At 31.6% G+C, this 19141-nt stretch overlaps 9 protein-coding genes across 9 annotated transcripts, besides 1 other annotated feature; 4 read left to right on the plus strand and 5 right to left on the minus strand.

The window, feature by feature from the left end:
* Nucleotides 1-4252: part of a mobile genetic element that runs on past the window's edge.
* Nucleotides 176-1573, minus strand: TVAGG3_0519570 (phage tail repeat-like family; the record flags this gene model as incomplete). Its single annotated transcript, XM_001325634.1, has 1 exon — nt 176-1573. The coding sequence occupies one exon, from the start codon at nt 1571-1573 to the stop codon at nt 176-178; it is 1398 nt and encodes a 465-aa protein (XP_001325669.1).
* TVAGG3_0519580 (uncharacterized protein) lies at nt 1592-2440 on the plus strand (the record flags this gene model as incomplete). The annotated part of the gene is made up of 1 exon (XM_001325633.1): nt 1592-2440. The coding sequence occupies one exon, from the start codon at nt 1592-1594 to the stop codon at nt 2438-2440; it is 849 nt and encodes a 282-aa protein (XP_001325668.1).
* TVAGG3_0519590 (serine threonine-protein phosphatase family) lies at nt 2445-2687 on the minus strand (the record flags this gene model as incomplete). Its single annotated transcript, XM_001325632.1, has 1 exon — nt 2445-2687. The coding sequence occupies one exon, from the start codon at nt 2685-2687 to the stop codon at nt 2445-2447; it is 243 nt and encodes an 80-aa protein (XP_001325667.1).
* On the minus strand, nt 2706-3068 carry TVAGG3_0519600 (uncharacterized protein; the record flags this gene model as incomplete). Its single annotated transcript, XM_001325631.1, has 1 exon — nt 2706-3068. The coding sequence occupies one exon, from the start codon at nt 3066-3068 to the stop codon at nt 2706-2708; it is 363 nt and encodes a 120-aa protein (XP_001325666.1).
* On the minus strand, nt 3548-4026 carry TVAGG3_0519610 (phage tail repeat-like family; the record flags this gene model as incomplete). Its single annotated transcript, XM_051237188.1, has 1 exon — nt 3548-4026. A coding segment is annotated over one exon (479 nt), but the record flags the coding sequence as incomplete, so codon positions are not given.
* Nucleotides 4253-5931: 1679 nt separating the features above from the next.
* Nucleotides 5932-6686, plus strand: TVAGG3_0519620 (uncharacterized protein; the record flags this gene model as incomplete). The annotated part of the gene is made up of 1 exon (XM_001325630.1): nt 5943-6329. One exon carries the CDS (start codon nt 5943-5945, stop codon nt 6327-6329), a length of 387 nt encoding a protein of 128 aa, XP_001325665.1.
* A 74-nt stretch (nt 6687-6760) lies between these two features.
* On the plus strand, nt 6761-13591 carry TVAGG3_0519630 (32 kDa heat shock protein-related family; the record flags this gene model as incomplete). The annotated part of the gene is made up of 1 exon (XM_001325629.1): nt 6894-13541. One exon carries the CDS (start codon nt 6894-6896, stop codon nt 13539-13541), a length of 6648 nt encoding a protein of 2215 aa, XP_001325664.1.
* Nucleotides 13592-13976: 385 nt separating this feature from the next.
* Nucleotides 13977-14611, minus strand: TVAGG3_0519640 (uncharacterized protein; the record flags this gene model as incomplete). Its single annotated transcript, XM_001325628.1, has 1 exon — nt 14001-14585. The coding sequence occupies one exon, from the start codon at nt 14583-14585 to the stop codon at nt 14001-14003; it is 585 nt and encodes a 194-aa protein (XP_001325663.1).
* A 1757-nt stretch (nt 14612-16368) lies between these two features.
* On the plus strand, nt 16369-19038 carry TVAGG3_0519650 (uncharacterized protein; the record flags this gene model as incomplete). Its single annotated transcript, XM_001325627.1, has 1 exon — nt 16553-18757. One exon carries the CDS (start codon nt 16553-16555, stop codon nt 18755-18757), a length of 2205 nt encoding a protein of 734 aa, XP_001325662.1.
* Between the last annotated feature and the right edge of the window lie 103 nt (nt 19039-19141).

Here is a 19141-nt window from a genome sequence, read left to right on the forward strand (position 1 = left end):
ATGAAGTTTTAGGCAAACATGGCAAAATGTACAGACTGCAAGCAGAAGATAAAACTACTATTGTCAGACCTCGTTTCAAACTTGTCAAAGTTCAAGGTGGTATACTTTCAAAGACAGTTCCTAACAAATATAAGACAACTCCTGACGAATATGCTAAAGAAGTTGAAAATGACGACTAAGCAATTCTATACCATGCGTAAACTGTCATGTAAGGTGGCATGTATTCTTTACTTTGTCCCGTTGTTTGCGTATATCCTGAAACGTTATGTGTATGGTTTCCTCCTCCCTCAGTGTTACTCCAGTAACAATCTATAGCAAACTTAACGTTGTCTTTAACATCATATCCTTTACCTTTTGTCAAGCTGTGCCAATCCCAATATCTATGCTTATGCCAACCTGCTTGAGATGTACTTAAATCTATGTAATGACTGTGTGCAGGTAAATTTTCACCTGAAATCGTTTTACTTCCACCTGTTTCCTTTGAAGAGTTTGCACAATACAAAAACCTGTCGACTATTTGAGTCCAAGTTCCAAAACCAAGTACTACTTCTGGTCTGGTAGAGTTCATTGACGTATAAATAGAGCCTATAGGATATAATGTTTGAAGCATTTCTGTCTTTAATGTTTGAAGCTCTGTTTTGTCTGCTTTCTTGTCATATAAATCTTGAGCAGTGAATTTAATATTATGTTCATCCTTCATGACATAAACATCTTTACATCTAATGTTTCTCATCGTCGTTATGTCGTCATCCGATGTTAAACCTTGTGGAAAGTTAGGAGGTTTACAATATATTGCATCCCCACCAGTTTCTTCAACCGTTCCTTCAATACTTTCTATAGCAACAGTTGTAAAACTTGTATGTGTATGGTTCTTGTCTGCTTTCTTTTCAAGGCTAACGTTTAAGTCTGTTATTTCAGATATAGAATGTGTATGTCCAACGGCACTTTTCCTGTTTAAGGTTTCTTGTAAGTTTGTTATTTCAGATATAGAATGTGTATGTCCAACGGCACTTTTCCTGTTTAAGGTTTCTTGTAAGTTTGTAATATTTGCAATGGTATGTGTATGTCCAACGGCACTTTTCCTGTTTAAGGTTTCTTGTAAGTCTGTTATTTCAGATATAGAATGTGTATGAGTCTTTTTAGAATATTCGTTTTCAGCTCTTGTCACTTCACTTGACATTTTATTGTCAACATATGTTTTGTCTGCTAGTTCAGGATGAGTATGTTCTTTTGTTGCATAAGCATTGTTAGCTCTTTCTTCTTCTTTTGCTATTGCATCGTCTACATATTCTTTGTCAGCTTTGTTGTCAACATCTGCTTTCAAAAGAAGTTCATTTATAGGTTTCTCGTTTAAAGTTCCTTTTGTTGGATTTATACAGACAGTATGGTTCTTATTGTCTTGAAACAGAAACTCATCTGTCATTGGGTTTAATGTCAGTTTTAAGTTTCCTTCCTTCAATGACTCAGATATCTTAGAATAGTTTGAAAAGTTTGTTGTGTTCTTATTTAGAGCTTGCATAATGAGTTGTCGGTTGTGTTGTATTTCTCTCATAGACGCTGTTTCATTTGACATTTTTATTCTAGATAAAATATGCTTCCAATAGAAAAAGAAAATTCAAGAGTTGCTACAACTAAACCATTAGATGAACTTTTTACTAATGTCGGTCAAAAGTTTGAGACAGAGACCGTAAAGCATGAAGGCTATCGTTTTGACTACCCATTAAGATGGCTAAGAGACCCATCTGTCACAAAAGCTATTGGCTTTCGTAGAATGAAGTTTGTGTCTGTAGAAGATAAAAGTTTTCCATTTATTGTAAGGTTTCATATAGATTATATATCTGAAGGGAAACGAAAAATGTGGGAAGAAATTGAGCTAATACAAGTTGACCTTTCATCTTCTCTACAGACTGCGTTAAAAAATATAGAAGATAAAATAAATTCATGTTATGCAAAATATGCTGATGAATATGCAAATACCGAGAGCACACTTTATGTGAGAATTGTATATGACAAACAAAATTCACAAGTGTCATTTCAAATCTACGAAGACAATCCAAAGAAAGACGAACAAATATATACAGAATTCACTGCAATGTCATGGTATTATTTGCAAAGAATGTTAAATCAGAAAGTCAAACTTCCTTTAGCAAATATTTACAGTCGATATGCAAGAGATGAACCATATTTATTTAAAGATGTTTTCGACCCAGCTGCTATTATTGTTCATGCTTCATTTTCTGGCGCTCAAAACTCTTTCTTATGCTTGGCAAATGACTTTTACGAAAAACCTACAAAGCTATATGAACCACCAAGTGGAAGTATTTCAGACTTTCAAGTATGGTTTACAACAGATGGAAGAAAGAGAATAGTTCCATTATACCATGCGTTTTACTTAGAACTTAGTTTCATATACAACTACTATCGAACGGTAAAAATATAATTTTTTAATACGGTTGAGGTGTTGGATTTGGTTGCCAACTAGACTGTGGTGCAGGTTCAGGCTGTTGTATAACAGGAGCTTGTTCTTCTGGTTCAGGGTCTTTAGGTATAATACCAACAAACTGACCTACTCTTTTACCAATATTTTTGACTCCGTTCCAAATTCCTCTTCCGACAGATTTTATTCCATTCCATATACCTCTTCCAACATTTCGAAAGAAGTTTCCTATCTTACTGAAGAAACCCATTTTACTATATGTAAAAATCTAATGTCCGCCTAGTCTCTTACGTTTCCTGTTGAGTTCCATAGCATTCTTTAACTGGAGCTCATACATTCTGTTTCTCCTCTGGTAGAAAACATATTCTGGGTCAACTCCTGTGTTCGCGTCATCTGCATAAAGTTGTTTATATCCCACTTCAGGGTTTGTATAAAACTCTTTCCATCTCATATTTGCATACCATGGTGGCAAACCTAACGCAGCGTCATTTGACATGGCAGTTTGCATTTGTACATCTGTTGGCACTTGACCATAGTTTGCCATTGCAGTTTGTATTCTAACTTCATTTGGAATATTCTCTGGATTTGGTTGTCCAGGTTGCTGTGCATTCGCTAAGTTCTGTGCGTCCATTTAATATTAGATAAAAATATCTCTTACGAGTACATATACTGAACATTTGCAGGCATTGGTTCATCTTCATATTCTCTATATCTTTCTGCCACGTCAAAGAAATAAATGACACAATGGAAAAAACCTAAAACAAGTAGTCCTATTTCAAACCACATTTACTTACTAATAAAATTTCTTTATTGTGACACTTTCTCCAGTTTATAGGACCTCTCTCATATTCTATCTTGTCATATATAAACTCATAGTCATGTATGTCCTCTAACCATCTCATAACGGTTTCCAAACCACTTTTATCGGATGTAAAGTAAAAGCATGGATGGTTATGTAAAACGTCTAAAGTTTCTAAAGAGTCTCTCAAAGTCCAGTCTACTTGGTATTGAAAATCCCATGTGTTATAGAACGGCGGGTCCACTATAAAGAAAACATTTTCCTTGTTTTTATATTTTTCATACAACTCTGTCCAATGACATCTCACAAACTCTATACCCTCAATATATTTTTCTATGTCCTCTTTGAAAACATTTGTATAGTTAAGATATAAAACTTTTGACATAAGTGTTTCAATGTCATGAACTCTTATAGCACCACTATATAATAGTCTAGCAGATATACTATCCCAGTCTATATATTCTGCTTTTTTCAAAACCTCTCTCACAATATTTTTCTTATCTAATGGTATACGTTCCATCTTACCTATCTGAATCTTTTCTTTTAACTCTTTCAATATATTGTTTGTGTCTGGAATATGTTTGAGACGGTCCATATAGTTGTCGAAGTCATTGCATATAATCTTTGAGTCTGGGAATATTGTATGGCACAAATGGGATATATAGAAACTTCCACCGAACAAATCTACAAATGTTAGACCATTCGGTAGTTTCTTAAGTTCTCTCAATATAATATCTTTACATCTACTCTTATTTCCAAAGAACGGTAACGGTGGTTTTGTAAAATTCATTTATATATAATAATAAAAATGTTTTTACCCGAAAAGTGACAGAAAAGTGACAAAACATGAAAACATATATATAATTTGTGAAAAGCGACACATTATATAATGTTTTCGACCCAGAAGACTAACAATTTTCCGAATAAAAACTTCATTTATACTAAACATCTTCGGGGCTAGAGGGCACGAAGTGCCTGGAAGCCCCACTACCTTTTTTTTTTTTTTTTTTTTTTTTACTGATATGATTATTTTTGAAAAATCTCTTAAATCGACCTGCACTGAATTTTCTAGGGAAAATTCGAAATTTTCTAGGCGTTTTCTGTAAAGTTTTTTACGGAATAAAATCCAAAAAATAATTTTTTGAAGAATCATTTGGGCAGAATACTTATCGAAAATTATATTTATTATAATTTTGGTCGATAAAAATAAGCGGATTCAAAACTGGCAAAAACCCTTTCGGCAATTTGTGGACGATTCCGAACCCCCTCATTTTTGAAATTTAATAAGAAAAATAGAATCTTTATTAAATATAGATTTTAAAAAACTTGGTTATAAATTACAAAATTTTCTCACTTGGGCTAAAAAGTGACAATTTGGTCGGAAGCCACCCTTAATTTATCAAGATTTTGGTTCTTTTTCATTAAACCTAAGGGTTTCGTTTTGCGAAAAAACGTACAATACGCAATTTCGCTAAAAAACATTTAGCTAGCAATTTCGACCTTTGACTCCACTCAAGACGTCACTTTTTTAATTTTGCGGTATCATATTTTTGGAAAATCTTTATGAATATTATATAAAAAGTCTCTTTAATATCTATATTTCATATTTTTCTCGATTTTTAAAGTTTTTGCGAAAAGTATTCAATTATTTTTGCTATTTGGTCGGGTAAATGTCAGATTTGCGACATTTTCTGATATGATATTCAGATTCTACGTTGATAATAATGCTTATAGAACCCTCTTGCTATTGTGTCAAAATTGCGAAACCGATAGCAAAAATATCTCGCAATATCAAAATTGAGATATTGAGTGAATTATGCATTATAGAGATTAAAAATCTGATTTGTGAAAACATCTCATCAGTTTCTAGCTAATTCAAAAATCTTTACTATCTTATTCGATTAAAATGAAAAGGGAATAGTTTCATTATGCTTTAAATGACAGCCTTATAATATAATCATAGTTTTCGCTCAATATGCAGCATTTTTTTTCGAAATCTATGGTCAATGTCCTAAATACTGATTGCTTTGCATTCATATCTCTTACATTTTCTATACCCACATCACTATTCATTGCTATTCCTATCTTTTTCATTTTTGTTTGTTTCTCATAATTTCTCAAAAAACACGATAACTTGATATTTGTAAATATCATACTTTATAACGTAAATAAGAACTTGACCTATTAAGAAAAGCAGTAATGAAAAGAAAATCTGAAATTCATAAAAATTACAAGTTTCTGATGACAATTAGCTTAATTAAACCAGGTACAAGATTATATAATTGTATTTTCTATCCAATTATCCATATAATATCTTATCCAGAAAAAAAAACTTGATCAATACCAAATGATTTTTTAACTAGTAAATAAAGTATTTTCTTTACACACACATTGTATATCATAGTTTTTTTTTTTTTTGGTTTCGCAAAACATCCAAAAACAAATATGCTATAAAAGTGACAATTTTAGCAAAACGAAACCCTTATTAAACCTTAATAGCCATTTTTCATTTTCTATAATGTCAGATTTTATTTTCAATATGTCAGGATAGAATGAATGTATGTTATAATTCCTCCCGATCTACCAAAAAAGGTTCAACTTCAATACATTTAAAACGGTTTAGGCCAATTTTAGACTACCTAGGTCAATTTATATCGTATTGACAGATTCTTCATTCAATTTTTTGAGGATTTATTTTTCTTCCAAATGCAAGAAGTAGCCTATCCCTATGATGCTGAAGAGCTTCTTTACTCATACCAGCTCTGCTATTCTGATGCTTTTAGGGAAAGACAGTTTAAAGTCCAGACAAAACAATTTAAGCCAAACCTAACAGAACCTATTAAGATCAAAACAAACAAGAATTCCGTTGCAAAACAACAAAGAAGAAGATATAAGACAGAACCAAGGAAAGCCGTTCTTCTTATGGAACCAAAAGTACAGCCAAAATCCCAATCTCCAGCTCCTGATGCTGAATTCGAGCCTTTAGTAATGCCACCACCTTTGAACCTTCATAAGTTTGATAACCACATTCCAGCAGCTTTCTCTATCATCAAGAGAGGAAATCTGCCATCAATTGAGCTCCCTTTTAATTAGGTTAATCGGGAACTCTAATTGCTATTACCAATAGATGTTTGATTAGTTGTTTTATTTTCATTTTAAAAATAAAATCTATCTGTCCAAAACTTTCTCTTCATTTTTATACCTCTCTAAATCATGAATCATGTTACTCTTAATACGATTCATAATATAGATCGATTTACTTAGTAATTCACTGTTCTCTAGAATATCCTCTAAGAACTTGACAATTTTGATCCTATTTATATGTCATTTAGCTCAAAGAATCTTGTAATTTATCCATAAATTAGATGTTATCAAAGGATAATACCTTTCAGATTCTATTTTTAAAAATCAAAAATCTATTTCCTTCTATTATGAAAGGTGACTATTCACTATTCTATTTACCAATGAAATACATGTTTATTTAATGTGATATTGACTTCTTGGATTTCCAATCTTATCTTCCCCTTGAAGATAGAAGATCCATTCATTTTTTTCTCTGATTCTATAGCTACAATATTAACAAATCTGGCAGTTGCTGAATTGATTGATCTTAATTTTCATAAATTCAGATATTTTCAGATTTTTGAAATTTCATAGATGAATATTGTTGAACCCTTCATCGTTAAGATGAAGATCATCAATAAAAGCAAAAAGAATCAAGCTCTAGTACATAATGCACTAGGTTTGGTGAAAGAATTTCCTTTCGTTTGTGGAATTGATATCGAAATGACACGAAAACATAAGAAATTTACAAAAGAAGCATGGAAATTTGCTGAAACAATCTTAGAATTATTTTCATTTATTCCAAATGATAGTTATACCCTTGGCAAAATATTCCAAGCTTTAATTATCATTGGATCTTTTAATAACGACCTCCCAGATTCTCCAAATTACAAGATAATCGTATCAATGATACTTGATAACATCAAAGATGAAATTGAATTACATTCTCAGCTTTCATTTCTAAGTACACTATGCATGTTTCCAACATTTGTGAAATCATTCTTTTTTGCACCATATTTCCCTGATTTTGTTGAGAAAATGATGACAGATGAATCACAAATCACAGCGTTTTCATCTTTCATTGAAGTTTTCTCCAGAGTTGTAAATTTTCCGACATTGCAATTACCAAAGATCATTAACATCATGCAAATCGTATTGAATAACGTTAAACAAAATAAATTTACCGTAAATACAATTGGAAATACATCAAAGTTTATTGCATCCTGGATAGAAAAGGCATCTACTAAGAATCCATCTATTTTTAAGAAGTTTGAACAAATGGATGGAATTAATATTTTATATCAAGCGTTAAAATCAAATCCTTCGAAGTCTACACATTTATTTTTCAAATCATTACTTAAATCATATACAGAAAATATGAAACACTTACCAAATATCGTTGTTTCGGATTTCATTTCGACAATTTTAAGAGAAAAAACAGATAAAAGCACTGTTTTCCTATTACATACAATTGCTGATATCATTAGCGACACAAGCATTGATCTATCAGCATTAGACAACTCAATACATTTTGATTCATTATTTACAAGCAAAGAATTAATTGAATTACCAGAAATAATCAATGTTATATCATCATTAGTCAATAGAAAATACGATCACACAACAGAAATCATTCTTTCCTTCTTTTTGTCAGATAATTTTGTCCAAAAGAACAAAGAAATCGAACCAGTCATATCCAATGCATTGAATTCAAATCTTATCATCATTACACCCGAAAACAACTCACAATTTGAAGACTTTTTCGTTAATCAAAATGCGAAATATAATATTTCGAAATTATTATCGGAAAACCAAGCAATTTTTGATCTATTTCTCAAGTTCTACACCGTTACACCCGAAAAACAGCTTTCTTTGCTTGGATTCATATATTCTTTGTCATCAAATTTTTCATCAATTGACAAATTCGTTACATTGATCAGTAACTTGTTGTCAATCAACTTTAACAACGACAAGATCAAACTTTTCTCAGTAAAATTGATGACACACTTTTCTTTGCCACTTTTTTCGTCATTGGCAAATTTCTTCAAAATTTCAAGTGACAATGTTTCAATTTTTTTGTCATTTGGAGGACTTTCTGTTCTTAAACACGTGTTTGAACGTGAAGATCTACCAGACGAGAACATCACCGACATGTTGATTGCGATGTCTAATCATCCTTTCAACCATTTATTGAATGAATCAATTATGAATTTGCCAAGCAATCACAGGTTCTTTAGATTGTCGAAATCATGTTACAGGAAACTGATTTACGACATAAAAAGAACTAGTCCTATAAGATTACCTGTTTTCTTACCTTTCTTGGATTATCCTTTACAAACTGAAGAAGAAATTGATTTGATAAATGAAGCTTTATATTCTTTTCCTGTTTATAAAATGATAGGAAAAGAATTACCTAATTTGGATAGAATTTGCAATATAAGTGTCAATCTCAAAACAAGTATTTCTTTAGTAGAGAATTACGATTTGTTTAAATTGACATCGAATGTAAATTCAAATCAAAATTTCCCTTTCTTTGAATTTTTACCCTGCCACAATTCATTTATTGAAATGGACATTCCTTTCTTAGGAATTTCATTTTGGTTCAAGACATCGCATAAATATCCTTCTCAGTTCGTGATATTTAAAGCGAATGATGTCTTGATTTCGTGTCAAATGAATGTTTTGACAATAAAATGGGGAAATAACGAGCGAAATCAGACATTTCAGAAAACTGATGATTGGCATTTCGTCTTTATTAGCTCTAGTGGTTGGATGTTCTCCGAAATGGTTAATGTCATTGTTGACGACACAGAATACAAATTTGAAAAAGATGAATTGTTCTCAAAAATTTATTTCGGAGATAATGAACAAAATAATCCAACAACATTCAAAATTGCTGCAAATATAAGGATCTATGAATCATTGTTCCAAGATGTTTCTCACATCAAACAAGTAAGAGACAAAGGACCAAGTAATTTCGAATTAAATCAATTCGAAAATTTGATTTATTTTTCATCAAAATCTTCAAATCTTTTGAAAAATAAATTTATCCTGGGAAATTCTGTAATTTTGGTTGAATCTAGACCTTTGTCTTCTTACCTTGATTATCCTCTGTTTTTGTCAAAAGTTTTTGACAGATTACAAAAATCGGAAACCCCAGAAAATTTGACATTTAATGTTCTCTCAATTTTGACACTTTTTAAACAAAGTGGATTCAAAAACGAACAGTTTTGGTATTATCTTATAATATATCTTAAGAATGCGAAGTATTTAACTGAAGACGTTTATGATTTTATCATTGATTTTCTGACAGAAAATTTGACACCTGACAAAATGTCAGATGTAATGAGATCAATGTTTTTAGATGCAGAATTATGGTTCATTTTGAAAGAAGAAGAAAAATTGAAGTTAATGAAACGGTTATTTACGGTTTTGACAACCACTTTGAAAGAATTTATTTCACCACAAAATTGGATTCCATTTTTACTCAGACAAATGACAATGATAGAAAACGAACAAAATTTTGCAAAATTCTCTGAATATTTAATTAAAATGGCTTTTATAAATGCAGATAAAAAAGCCATTTTGTCACTTTTAACCTTAATTAACTATGAACCCGAAAATTTGAAAATCAAATTCTATTCTGTTTTCAGCTTGAATTTATTCTTTAATTTGTCAATGTATGATGATTTGGCAGCTGACATTGTACCCCCAAATTTCTTGTCTTCATTTATTACTTCTACAAATAATGATAGAAAATCTTGCAAAGGAATTGAATTATTACAAAAATTGAGAACTATGAAAAGTGACAAATTTAATATTTCACTTTCTCCAATTTCGCCGAAATTTATTGGTAATTTAGTTTTCTTTTATCACGCGTGGTCAACAATTTGTGATGATTTAATCATTGATTTAACTCAAGATTTTTCAATTGTTTACGAAAATTGTTTTTGCTACTTGTTGAGTGTACAAATGATCAATTTCTCTGCTTTGTTGTTTTCGAGAATAACAAATCAAAACATACAAAAACCGTTGTTGGAAGCGGTTTCTAACGGTTTTAAAGTTCTTTCAAAAACTGTTGAAACAAATTCATCGTTGTTTTCAAACAGAAATAATATATTTTTGATTTGTTTCATTGCATCAATGACTTTCGCGTTGTTGAATACAAAGAAAGAAAAAGAAGTTTCCGCACAAATTCAATCGATGACGGTTAATTTCAGCGGTTTGTCAGAAGAAGATTTCAATACAATTTCTTCTTCAATTTTTGACACTTTTTCAATTGAAGATTCATTTAAAGGAGAATTTTTGAACAAAAGAGAGTTTGGTAAGACTCCTTTGAAGTCTTACCATCCTATTTCGAATTATTTAGATCTTTTCAAGAAATCTTTGAATGAAAGTAATGTTAAAACTGATTTAAATTTTCAGATTCCGAATGAAGAAATTTATGGTTTCTTGAAAGAAATTAGCTACCTAGATTTCATTTCTAAAATTGCTGAAAAGAACAAAGAATCAGCTTTATGTGGACAAATTGTTTCATTCTGTATTGGATTTGAACCATTTTGTTTCTCTGATTTCGCTGCTTATTCTTATTCAAGATTTTTGAATGAATCCGGACTTTCTTTCCAAGGTTTATCTTTAGATATCATTGCTTCTTCTTTGTTTAACATTCTTAATGACAAGGATTTCACTTTAATCAAACAAAAAGAAGAAGAGAATCAACCTGAAAACAAAGAAAAGATTATTGATGAAGAAAAAGAAAATCCAAACAATGAAGAAAAGAATAATGAAACAACTGAAGAAATTAATACAGAAGAAAAACAAGAAGAAAATATTGATCTAGCAAATGAAAATCAAAATGAAACAAAAGAAGAAATATCAAATGAACCAATTCAAGAGGATCAGACAGGAGAAAAGAATGTTGATGAAACAAATAAAGAAAGTGAAAATCTAATTGATAACGAAAAACAAAACGAAGTAAAAGAAAAGCTTAATAACATAACAAATCAAGAAAAAGAGAATCAATTAGTAGAAGAAAAACAAAAAGAAAATCAAAATCAAACTCAAGAAGAAATCCAAAATGAAACAAGTGAAGAGAAAGTTAGTGAAAGAAAGAAATTTGATAAGGATGAATTTGTTAATTTGATACTGAAGATATGTAAATTGAGCAGTGAAATAATTAAAGATAATTTGATTGAGATCATTCCTTTGAGAGTTCTTCCATTTATAAGTACATCCAAAGCAATGGAAATCTTAATGGATTTGTACAAAGAAACAAACAAAAACATTATTTTATTATCTTGTCTGTATGCCGTATTAATGCAAAATGAATTATCATCTTTCTTACCTCAAATTACACAAAAGGAAAGTTTCAAATCTTTCTTTTCAAACAAATTCTCAAAATATAGTTTAGAAAACTTATCTGAAAACAATTCAGAACTTCTTAATGAAATGGAGAAAGCATTACAAGATGATTTGAAAGTGAAGACAGTTGGATCAGAAATACAAAGTTTCGAAAGAATTGCTGTTCAAATTCAAAATTTGATTTTCTCAGCAAATTCTGTTGTTTTGTGTTATTCCAAATTGGCATTTCCACTTATCCAGAAACTATTCGATTACATAATATTCACAAGTTTCAGACAAACAGAGTGTTTCATTGTATCTGTTTGGCAAAACGAATATCAAGCTTTGCCTTTGACAGAAAATGACAATTTTTCAGAATCATTTTTAGTCAAACCATTTAATTCATCACTTGTTCTGCATAGATACCTGAAATTAGAATCACAAACAGAAGGTGATTCATTGATTTCATATAATGTTTTCATTGACGAAGGTATTAAAAATGAAAACACAACATTTCTTCCAAAAATTGAAAATCTCGACATTTCTAAGTTCACAAGTTGGGTTCATCAGAACAATGCTGTTCTTTTTAGCTCATTCTTGAAGAGATTCTTCAAATTCGGAAATTTCAAAGGAACCGTTGACGGTTTGATTGAATCAATGAACGTGACACTTTTCATGTTTTCACCAGCAATTTTAATTTTGTTTGGCAGCAAATATGAGAATTCTGGAATTTATTTGTCTGAGTTAGACAACGATTTTGTTGAGAAACTTGCAAATGGTCAATACGGCCAATTCACATCATTTTGTGGCCATCCTGTTTTGATATTTAATCCTTACGATGTCATCGAATATATGACAACAAAAAGTTCGATTGTTTTGTTTAGATTGAATTCTTCTTGTCTCAAATTTAATTTCAATACACAAACTGGTTTACCAAAGACATTTATTGAAACAATCAATAGCGGAAAGAACTATTTGACAAAGAAAGTTTCACCAAGTTTTATCAACAAAACTAAGTCTGTTTCTGAATCTTCTTCTCTTTGGTCAGAAAGAAAAATTTATTCTGTCAGATTTTTGTTTGACATCAATTATGACAATATTTTGATGAATTCTCAAACGAAGTATCCTTCAACAAAGTATTTGATACCAGAAATGTCTCAAGATAAGAAATATTTAATAGATGAAAATGAAATCATTAACTTTTGCAAGGAAATGAATGTTAAAGTTAAACCAAGAATTTCTTGTTACGAAAAGAAATATATAAATGATATAGAAATAACGAAAATGAAGAAATACAAGGTCAAAACAAAGAATGGAATGATAATTTGCAACAAAAACTCTTCAATAATGAATATAACTTCTAATTATGATTCAAGTGAAGTGACCACTTTGCAATTTCCAGAATTTATTGCTTTACAACATTTGAGTATTTCTGATGATTATGATTATATTTCTGCTGATTTCAATTACGGAATTGTCACTGTTTATTTGGTGAACTACAACAATGAAAATGTTGTTTCTTTGACACCTGTTTCTAGTTTACCTTTGTGTGAATCACCATCAATAACAGCTCTTTGTTCACAACTTTATTTGGCTGCTTCAGCACATTTGGATCAAGTTTTGTTCTGGAATTTCGCAAGAGGTTACTTCATAAGGAAAGTCTCTGTGATGTTCCCTATTTGTGGCCTTGCTTTTGATTCAGATCAGACACTGTGGGTCTGGGGATCTACACAACTCTGCTGCCTTTCATTAAATGGAACAATGTTGGGTGCTTACAACTGCGACCACAAAATTGAGAATGTTAAACCTCTTCCTGACAGACACGTCCTCGTTTTGCAAGTCAAGGGAATTAGAGAACTCTTTAAGTACCAAGATGGAAAACTTGTATTCGTCAATATCTAATTTTATATTTTAATTGTTTATTATAAAGATTGCAAAATTTGTATAGTGCGATTTTATTAAACTCTATGATATTTTTAATCTACATGAAATCAATATATATATTTTGCATAACGCATCCACGTTCCTCAGCCTTATGAAATGTTTGAATTTCATTTTTATACAAAGACGAAGAAGTTTGCATTGGTGACTCATATTATTCAAGTGTTGATTGAGAGTTTTGTGTTACGAATATTGGTAAATTAAATTGAAATATAAAAAATTGTTCAAATTTTAAGAATTCAATAAAAGCATGAATGCAAGAAGGAAGAATGCATACGGATTAGTGATTGAAAAATGATAATTACATTTGAATAGAGAAAATTTTAAAAAATTATTTTTTGAAATTTAACATGAAAACAAATAAAACATTTAAACACTAAACCAAACAAGAATGACCGCAAATAACACTCTTAAATAAAATTAAGCAGGTAAAGCGTTCAATAATTCTTCGACATTCGTAGGCGGAGGCATAGAATTTCCGAGAACGGAGATAAATGGTATATTTATACATTGCTCGTATTCAACAGCGTTTACTTCTGGTACATTCATAGCAATTTCTTCTTGCTTTGGCTGTTCTACTTTTTCTTGGGCCTTAACATCATTCTTAGTCTGTGGTTCGCTATCCTGTGTAACGTCTATTGAAATATCTTCTGTGACTAATTCTACTGATGGCCTTCTAAGAGCTCTCCTTGGTGTGTTCTTAGCTGTTGACTTCTTTGATGCCTTTGGAACTAATTTGGATGATTCTTTCTTCTTTGTTGTTTTAACTGGTGGTAATGTGTCTTTTGATGCCGCTTTTTTAATAGTCTTAGCGTTATTTTTCCTTGATGTGGCTGCACTCTTCTTTACTGGAGTTGCCTTTGGCTTTTCGACTGATTTCGAACGAGTTGGCGCTGATTTCTTTTCTTTAAGTGTATCTGACTTCTTTGTTGTGGTTGCTTTCTTTGCTGGCTTTTTTGATGCTGCTTTCTTCCCAGAAGCTTTAGAACTCGCTTTGGGAGGCATTTTCAAAAAATGGCGTTGAAACCCCTTTATATTTGATTTTTAGACCCAAATTTATTATAAATGAATGCATCGCAGTTTATTATTTGATAATAACACGCGTTTACTCTAATACTAATTAATACAAGTGACATGCATGGTATTGAAGCTGATAATAATTCTCAAATTTGCATTTTTTAGTGTATGCCCGAGAAAAATAACCTTAAAAATATCTCCAAATCCTAAGTTTGATTCTTCACGAAAGTCATATAACACTCTTGTACTATTCCTATATAACCTATCCTGAAAGTTGCAAGGCCAACTTTTTGGCAAATTACCTCGCTGGACATCATTGTCAGTATTTGCACTTATTTACCACAAAAATATCTCATATTATATCACAAAATCAAAAAACGCAATAATTTAGTAAATATATTCATTTTTGAGTGAGTTAGAGATCATTTTTTATCGAGAATTTTTTAGTAAAAAATCTGACAAAATTTTCATAAAATATTTTTTATGATGCTCTTATTTCTACTATTCTTACTTAAAGGAGACAGTAAAGAAGCAGGATTGAGCTCATTCTCCAAATGGAATTGGATTAGCTTACTTTCTCTTACAATTATCATTTGCATCGCTTTTCTTATGATTTTTCAATTTTTCTTCCGTGCAAAAACAGTCAAAAGCCAACCTAGAACATTAATGGATTCAAGTATATTTTACCACAAAGATAATCTTTTAGAATAATCTCAAAAAAATCAAAAATTATACTGAAATTTGACAAATTTATACCGTTTTAGTTCAACAACTATCAAGGTAATATCATATAGGCTTTCTTTCCATGATTTTATAGTTATTTACAACAAATATTTTTAATCGTAAATTTGCGACCACTCTTTTACCTGTATACATTTATAGAGTGAAATAGATCTATTTGTTTATCACAGGTTTTTGGAGTTCTTCCAAAAATCTGAAATATCCGTTTGATTATTTTAACTTTAGACTTCCACCACTTGTTTATATTGTTATTCATACCCAGAAGCTTTTACTTCTTGTTGATTTATAAACTACTTTTTCGATTTTTACTCAACGATAATTTTTTACATCGTTGTCCATAGACAATAATGAACAACAACTCATGCTCTCATAAAGTTTTATAATGTACATGTGAGATCTTAAAAGCTTATTTTTTAAATTTCTGTTTCCAAAATATCAACAAAGCCGACTGGCCAAATGCTAAAATTCATAATTAAATCCAGTATGCGATGCCAAATTCGATATCCATTTTTAAATCCAAATATTTTCTCGGATCTTTTCTTTCCGAGAAGGGTTTCGGAAATATTTTCTATAGTAAGTGTGTCAACCAAATTGCATAATGTTATACATTTTAGCAAAATGTTAGTCACTTTTACAGTTTTTATTTGGGGCGAGCTTGCGAGCCCCAATTAAAAACAGTAAAATGAGCTCACATTTTGAAACAAGTTTAGGGACTTTTTCATTGAAAATGCAAAAGTGACAAAACTTTTCACAAATGATATTACTCTTTTTGGAATGATCTGCTTGTCAAAAAGTCCTTTTGAATGCAATTCAATTTCCACACAGTGAAAACTGTCAAAGTAGACTCATAATAATGGGTTAATGATATAAAATAATTTCGTTTCTTTCAATTGAAATGCATTCAAAATTTCTTTTTTTGAAAGGGTCGTCTAAAAAAGTTTTCCTAATAAATTAATGCTTGATCATATATATATCATTTTGAAATATTTTATTTAACGAAAGCCACTTTTTGTGGTGAGTGGATAAAATGTGAAGGTCAATATTTATTCAGTATTTCATTACATATAAAACATATTTATAAATACATAATCTTCAATCCTGACTTTAGTTAGCGATCAAATTTACAAAACAAAGGTATAAGATTGAGAAAAAAAATCTAAGAAAGTTTACATCACCAACTAAATTTGACCTATTTTGTAAAAAACCGCCACTAAATGCTGAAAATTGGATCTCTTCCCATCATCGAACCAGACAAAATCGATGATGTCGCAAGCACTTTGTTAAAGCCCCAGTTTGTAGCAATGAAAACCAAGAATTTTTCGATTGCACCTGGCTTATTACAAAGTTTTTGGAATAACATGCGAAATCAGAAATTCGCAGAACTTGCTTTATCGCAATTTTTATCGCTATGCATTGGCGATATCGAAAAAACTAAAACGAAGGAAGTTTACACAGCTCCTCCTTATATGAATTCGATTTTATCTGTTTTACTTAACATTGCGATTACATACGGCTGCGTTTTCAGCAAAGATTCATACGCCCCATATATCGAAAAAATCTTTGCTTTTAATATCCCTGAAGTAACCATTGTTCTTGCGAAAATTCAGTATTATTTAACAACAAAACTAACATTCAGAAATATGATTGACGGACTTTTGTCGGACCAAAAGTCTAAATTACTCAATGAATTAACATGGTCACTTCTGATGTTAAAAATGCTCAGGTTTTTAAACACCGCGAGCCAAGAAGAAGCCCAGCCATTATTTGATGACTTGAAAGCCAAGCTCGATTGCTCCGTAAATTTCACAGAATCCATCATTATCCTCCATTTTATTCAATTAATTTTAACTTGCTTCCCAGGAAAGTACACGACGTATTTGGACCGATGCCTTCCATTTATAGTCACTTTCCTTGCAAAGCCAATGCCTGTTTCTAAAATGGCTCATGATATCGGAGCCGAAATCAAACGAGAACTCCAGTACCCAGGAGCAGCATACTATCAGCGCCTCCAGGATATATCATCAATGAACATCGCATTCGATGGCGCAATTCCTGTCCTTTTCGACCAAAGAGCTTCAATTTTCACAAATTATTGCTACTCCCTTTCCACAAAATTCCAGAACATACAGGCATGCTACATTAATTTTGCCAAATTCTTCGTACAAAATACTCTCAGAACGTCGAAGGATTTCTCAATCGACAGATTGGTCAATATAATCAACACTCTTTCTTTCGATGAAGAGTCCATCACGTCAATAAAGACTAAATACAAAATAAAGGAAGATATCCCGCCGGAACAAGTCATCTCCTCCAAGGCAATGCAGCCATTAGTTTTCCCATTGAATATGTGCCGTCTTTCCCTCAATTTCCAGCCGAACGCGGCTATGCTTACACCGCTCGATGCAAATACCTACATGTTCATGACGCCAATACCAGCATTATTGAACAGAACATTCGTAGATGCAACGATCGCACGCGCAGCACAACTTACCGACGAAACATCAATTGTCAACCAGCCACTATTTATTGCCGGTGACGATCTGATTGTTTCTTCAGTTTTACAAGGAATTGTCTGCACATTACTCGACAAATCGAAACAGCTCTCAAGAGTATTCTTCACTGTTTACTTACTGCCTATAGATGACAGTTCCGTGAACGAACTTGCCAATTCCATCGCAAAACGCGATCCAATTTACGCATCTTTCGTTCGCAGTGCATTTACAGGCGCCGCAGGTACAGCTCCAACGCATAACGAAGAATCTACAGCAGATTTCCCACCAATTCTCGAGAAAACCAGTAGTACGTCAAATAATATCTGGTTCTCCGACCCATCTCCACTTAATACGATCCAATTCGCCATACAGCACTTCCTAGCATTCGCAAGGAACGCAGTAATGGTCAATATTTGGACGGCAGAGCTTGTTACAGATGCAGATCCTCTCAAAACAATTATTGTTCCTTGGATGACGTCAATCCACATCGGAGACATTTTCGCAGGCCAAACGATCACGAAAATCCCAGAAGTTTCTCCGAAATCCGTTTTCAGAATGAGCGTAACCGAGGTTATGAGAGGAACAGAGACATACGATAAGGCCAAGCTTACTTCCCTTTCAGTCTGGAACGTCGGAGGAGACTCAAATATCAAACCAAGCGATAATTGGGTCTTCATCGAGTGGACAAAGAAGAATTTCGAGCTCACAGAGACAAACAGACGTCCGAAATTCGCTGACAAGATCACTTCAAAGCTCGTAACAGAATGGAAACTCGAAGCATCAGAAAAATCTCCACCATTCTCGGTTTTGATCGACCAAAGAGTTTACGGACCTCTTAAATCAATAAGAGTGACCAAGATGCAAGATCCATACCAACCAAACGAACAGCTCAAGTTGAGATTGGCTACTTTCCAGATCTGTAACTAAGTTTCTGGATTTATTATATTGTTTTTGTTTTTATTTAAGATTGGACAAGATTGCGGCAGTTTGTTGTTGTTGTATATTATGTTTTTGCAAAAAATATTATTGTCGACCTCACAAAAACAGAGTTTTTATATTTTATATTAAAGACTTTCAGGATATAAATTGATTTTAACCCTTTTTTATTTTTATTTTTTTTTAATTTTTTTTTAATTTGTATTGCTTAAATTAATCATCGCTCTTTATTTGCATTGAAAAATGTTAATGCAGTGAAACAGTTTTCAATTTGGCTGATTATATGAAATTCATGAGTCAAATTGTGAACTTTACAAATTTGTCTGGCAATTTTGTAAAGTTCACAATTTGATCTCAAAAATTTTTTATTTGAAT

This window comes from Trichomonas vaginalis, chromosome II (assembly GCF_026262505.1).
Source record: "Trichomonas vaginalis G3 chromosome II, whole genome shotgun sequence".
Taxonomy (NCBI): Eukaryota; Parabasalia; order Trichomonadida; family Trichomonadidae; genus Trichomonas; species Trichomonas vaginalis.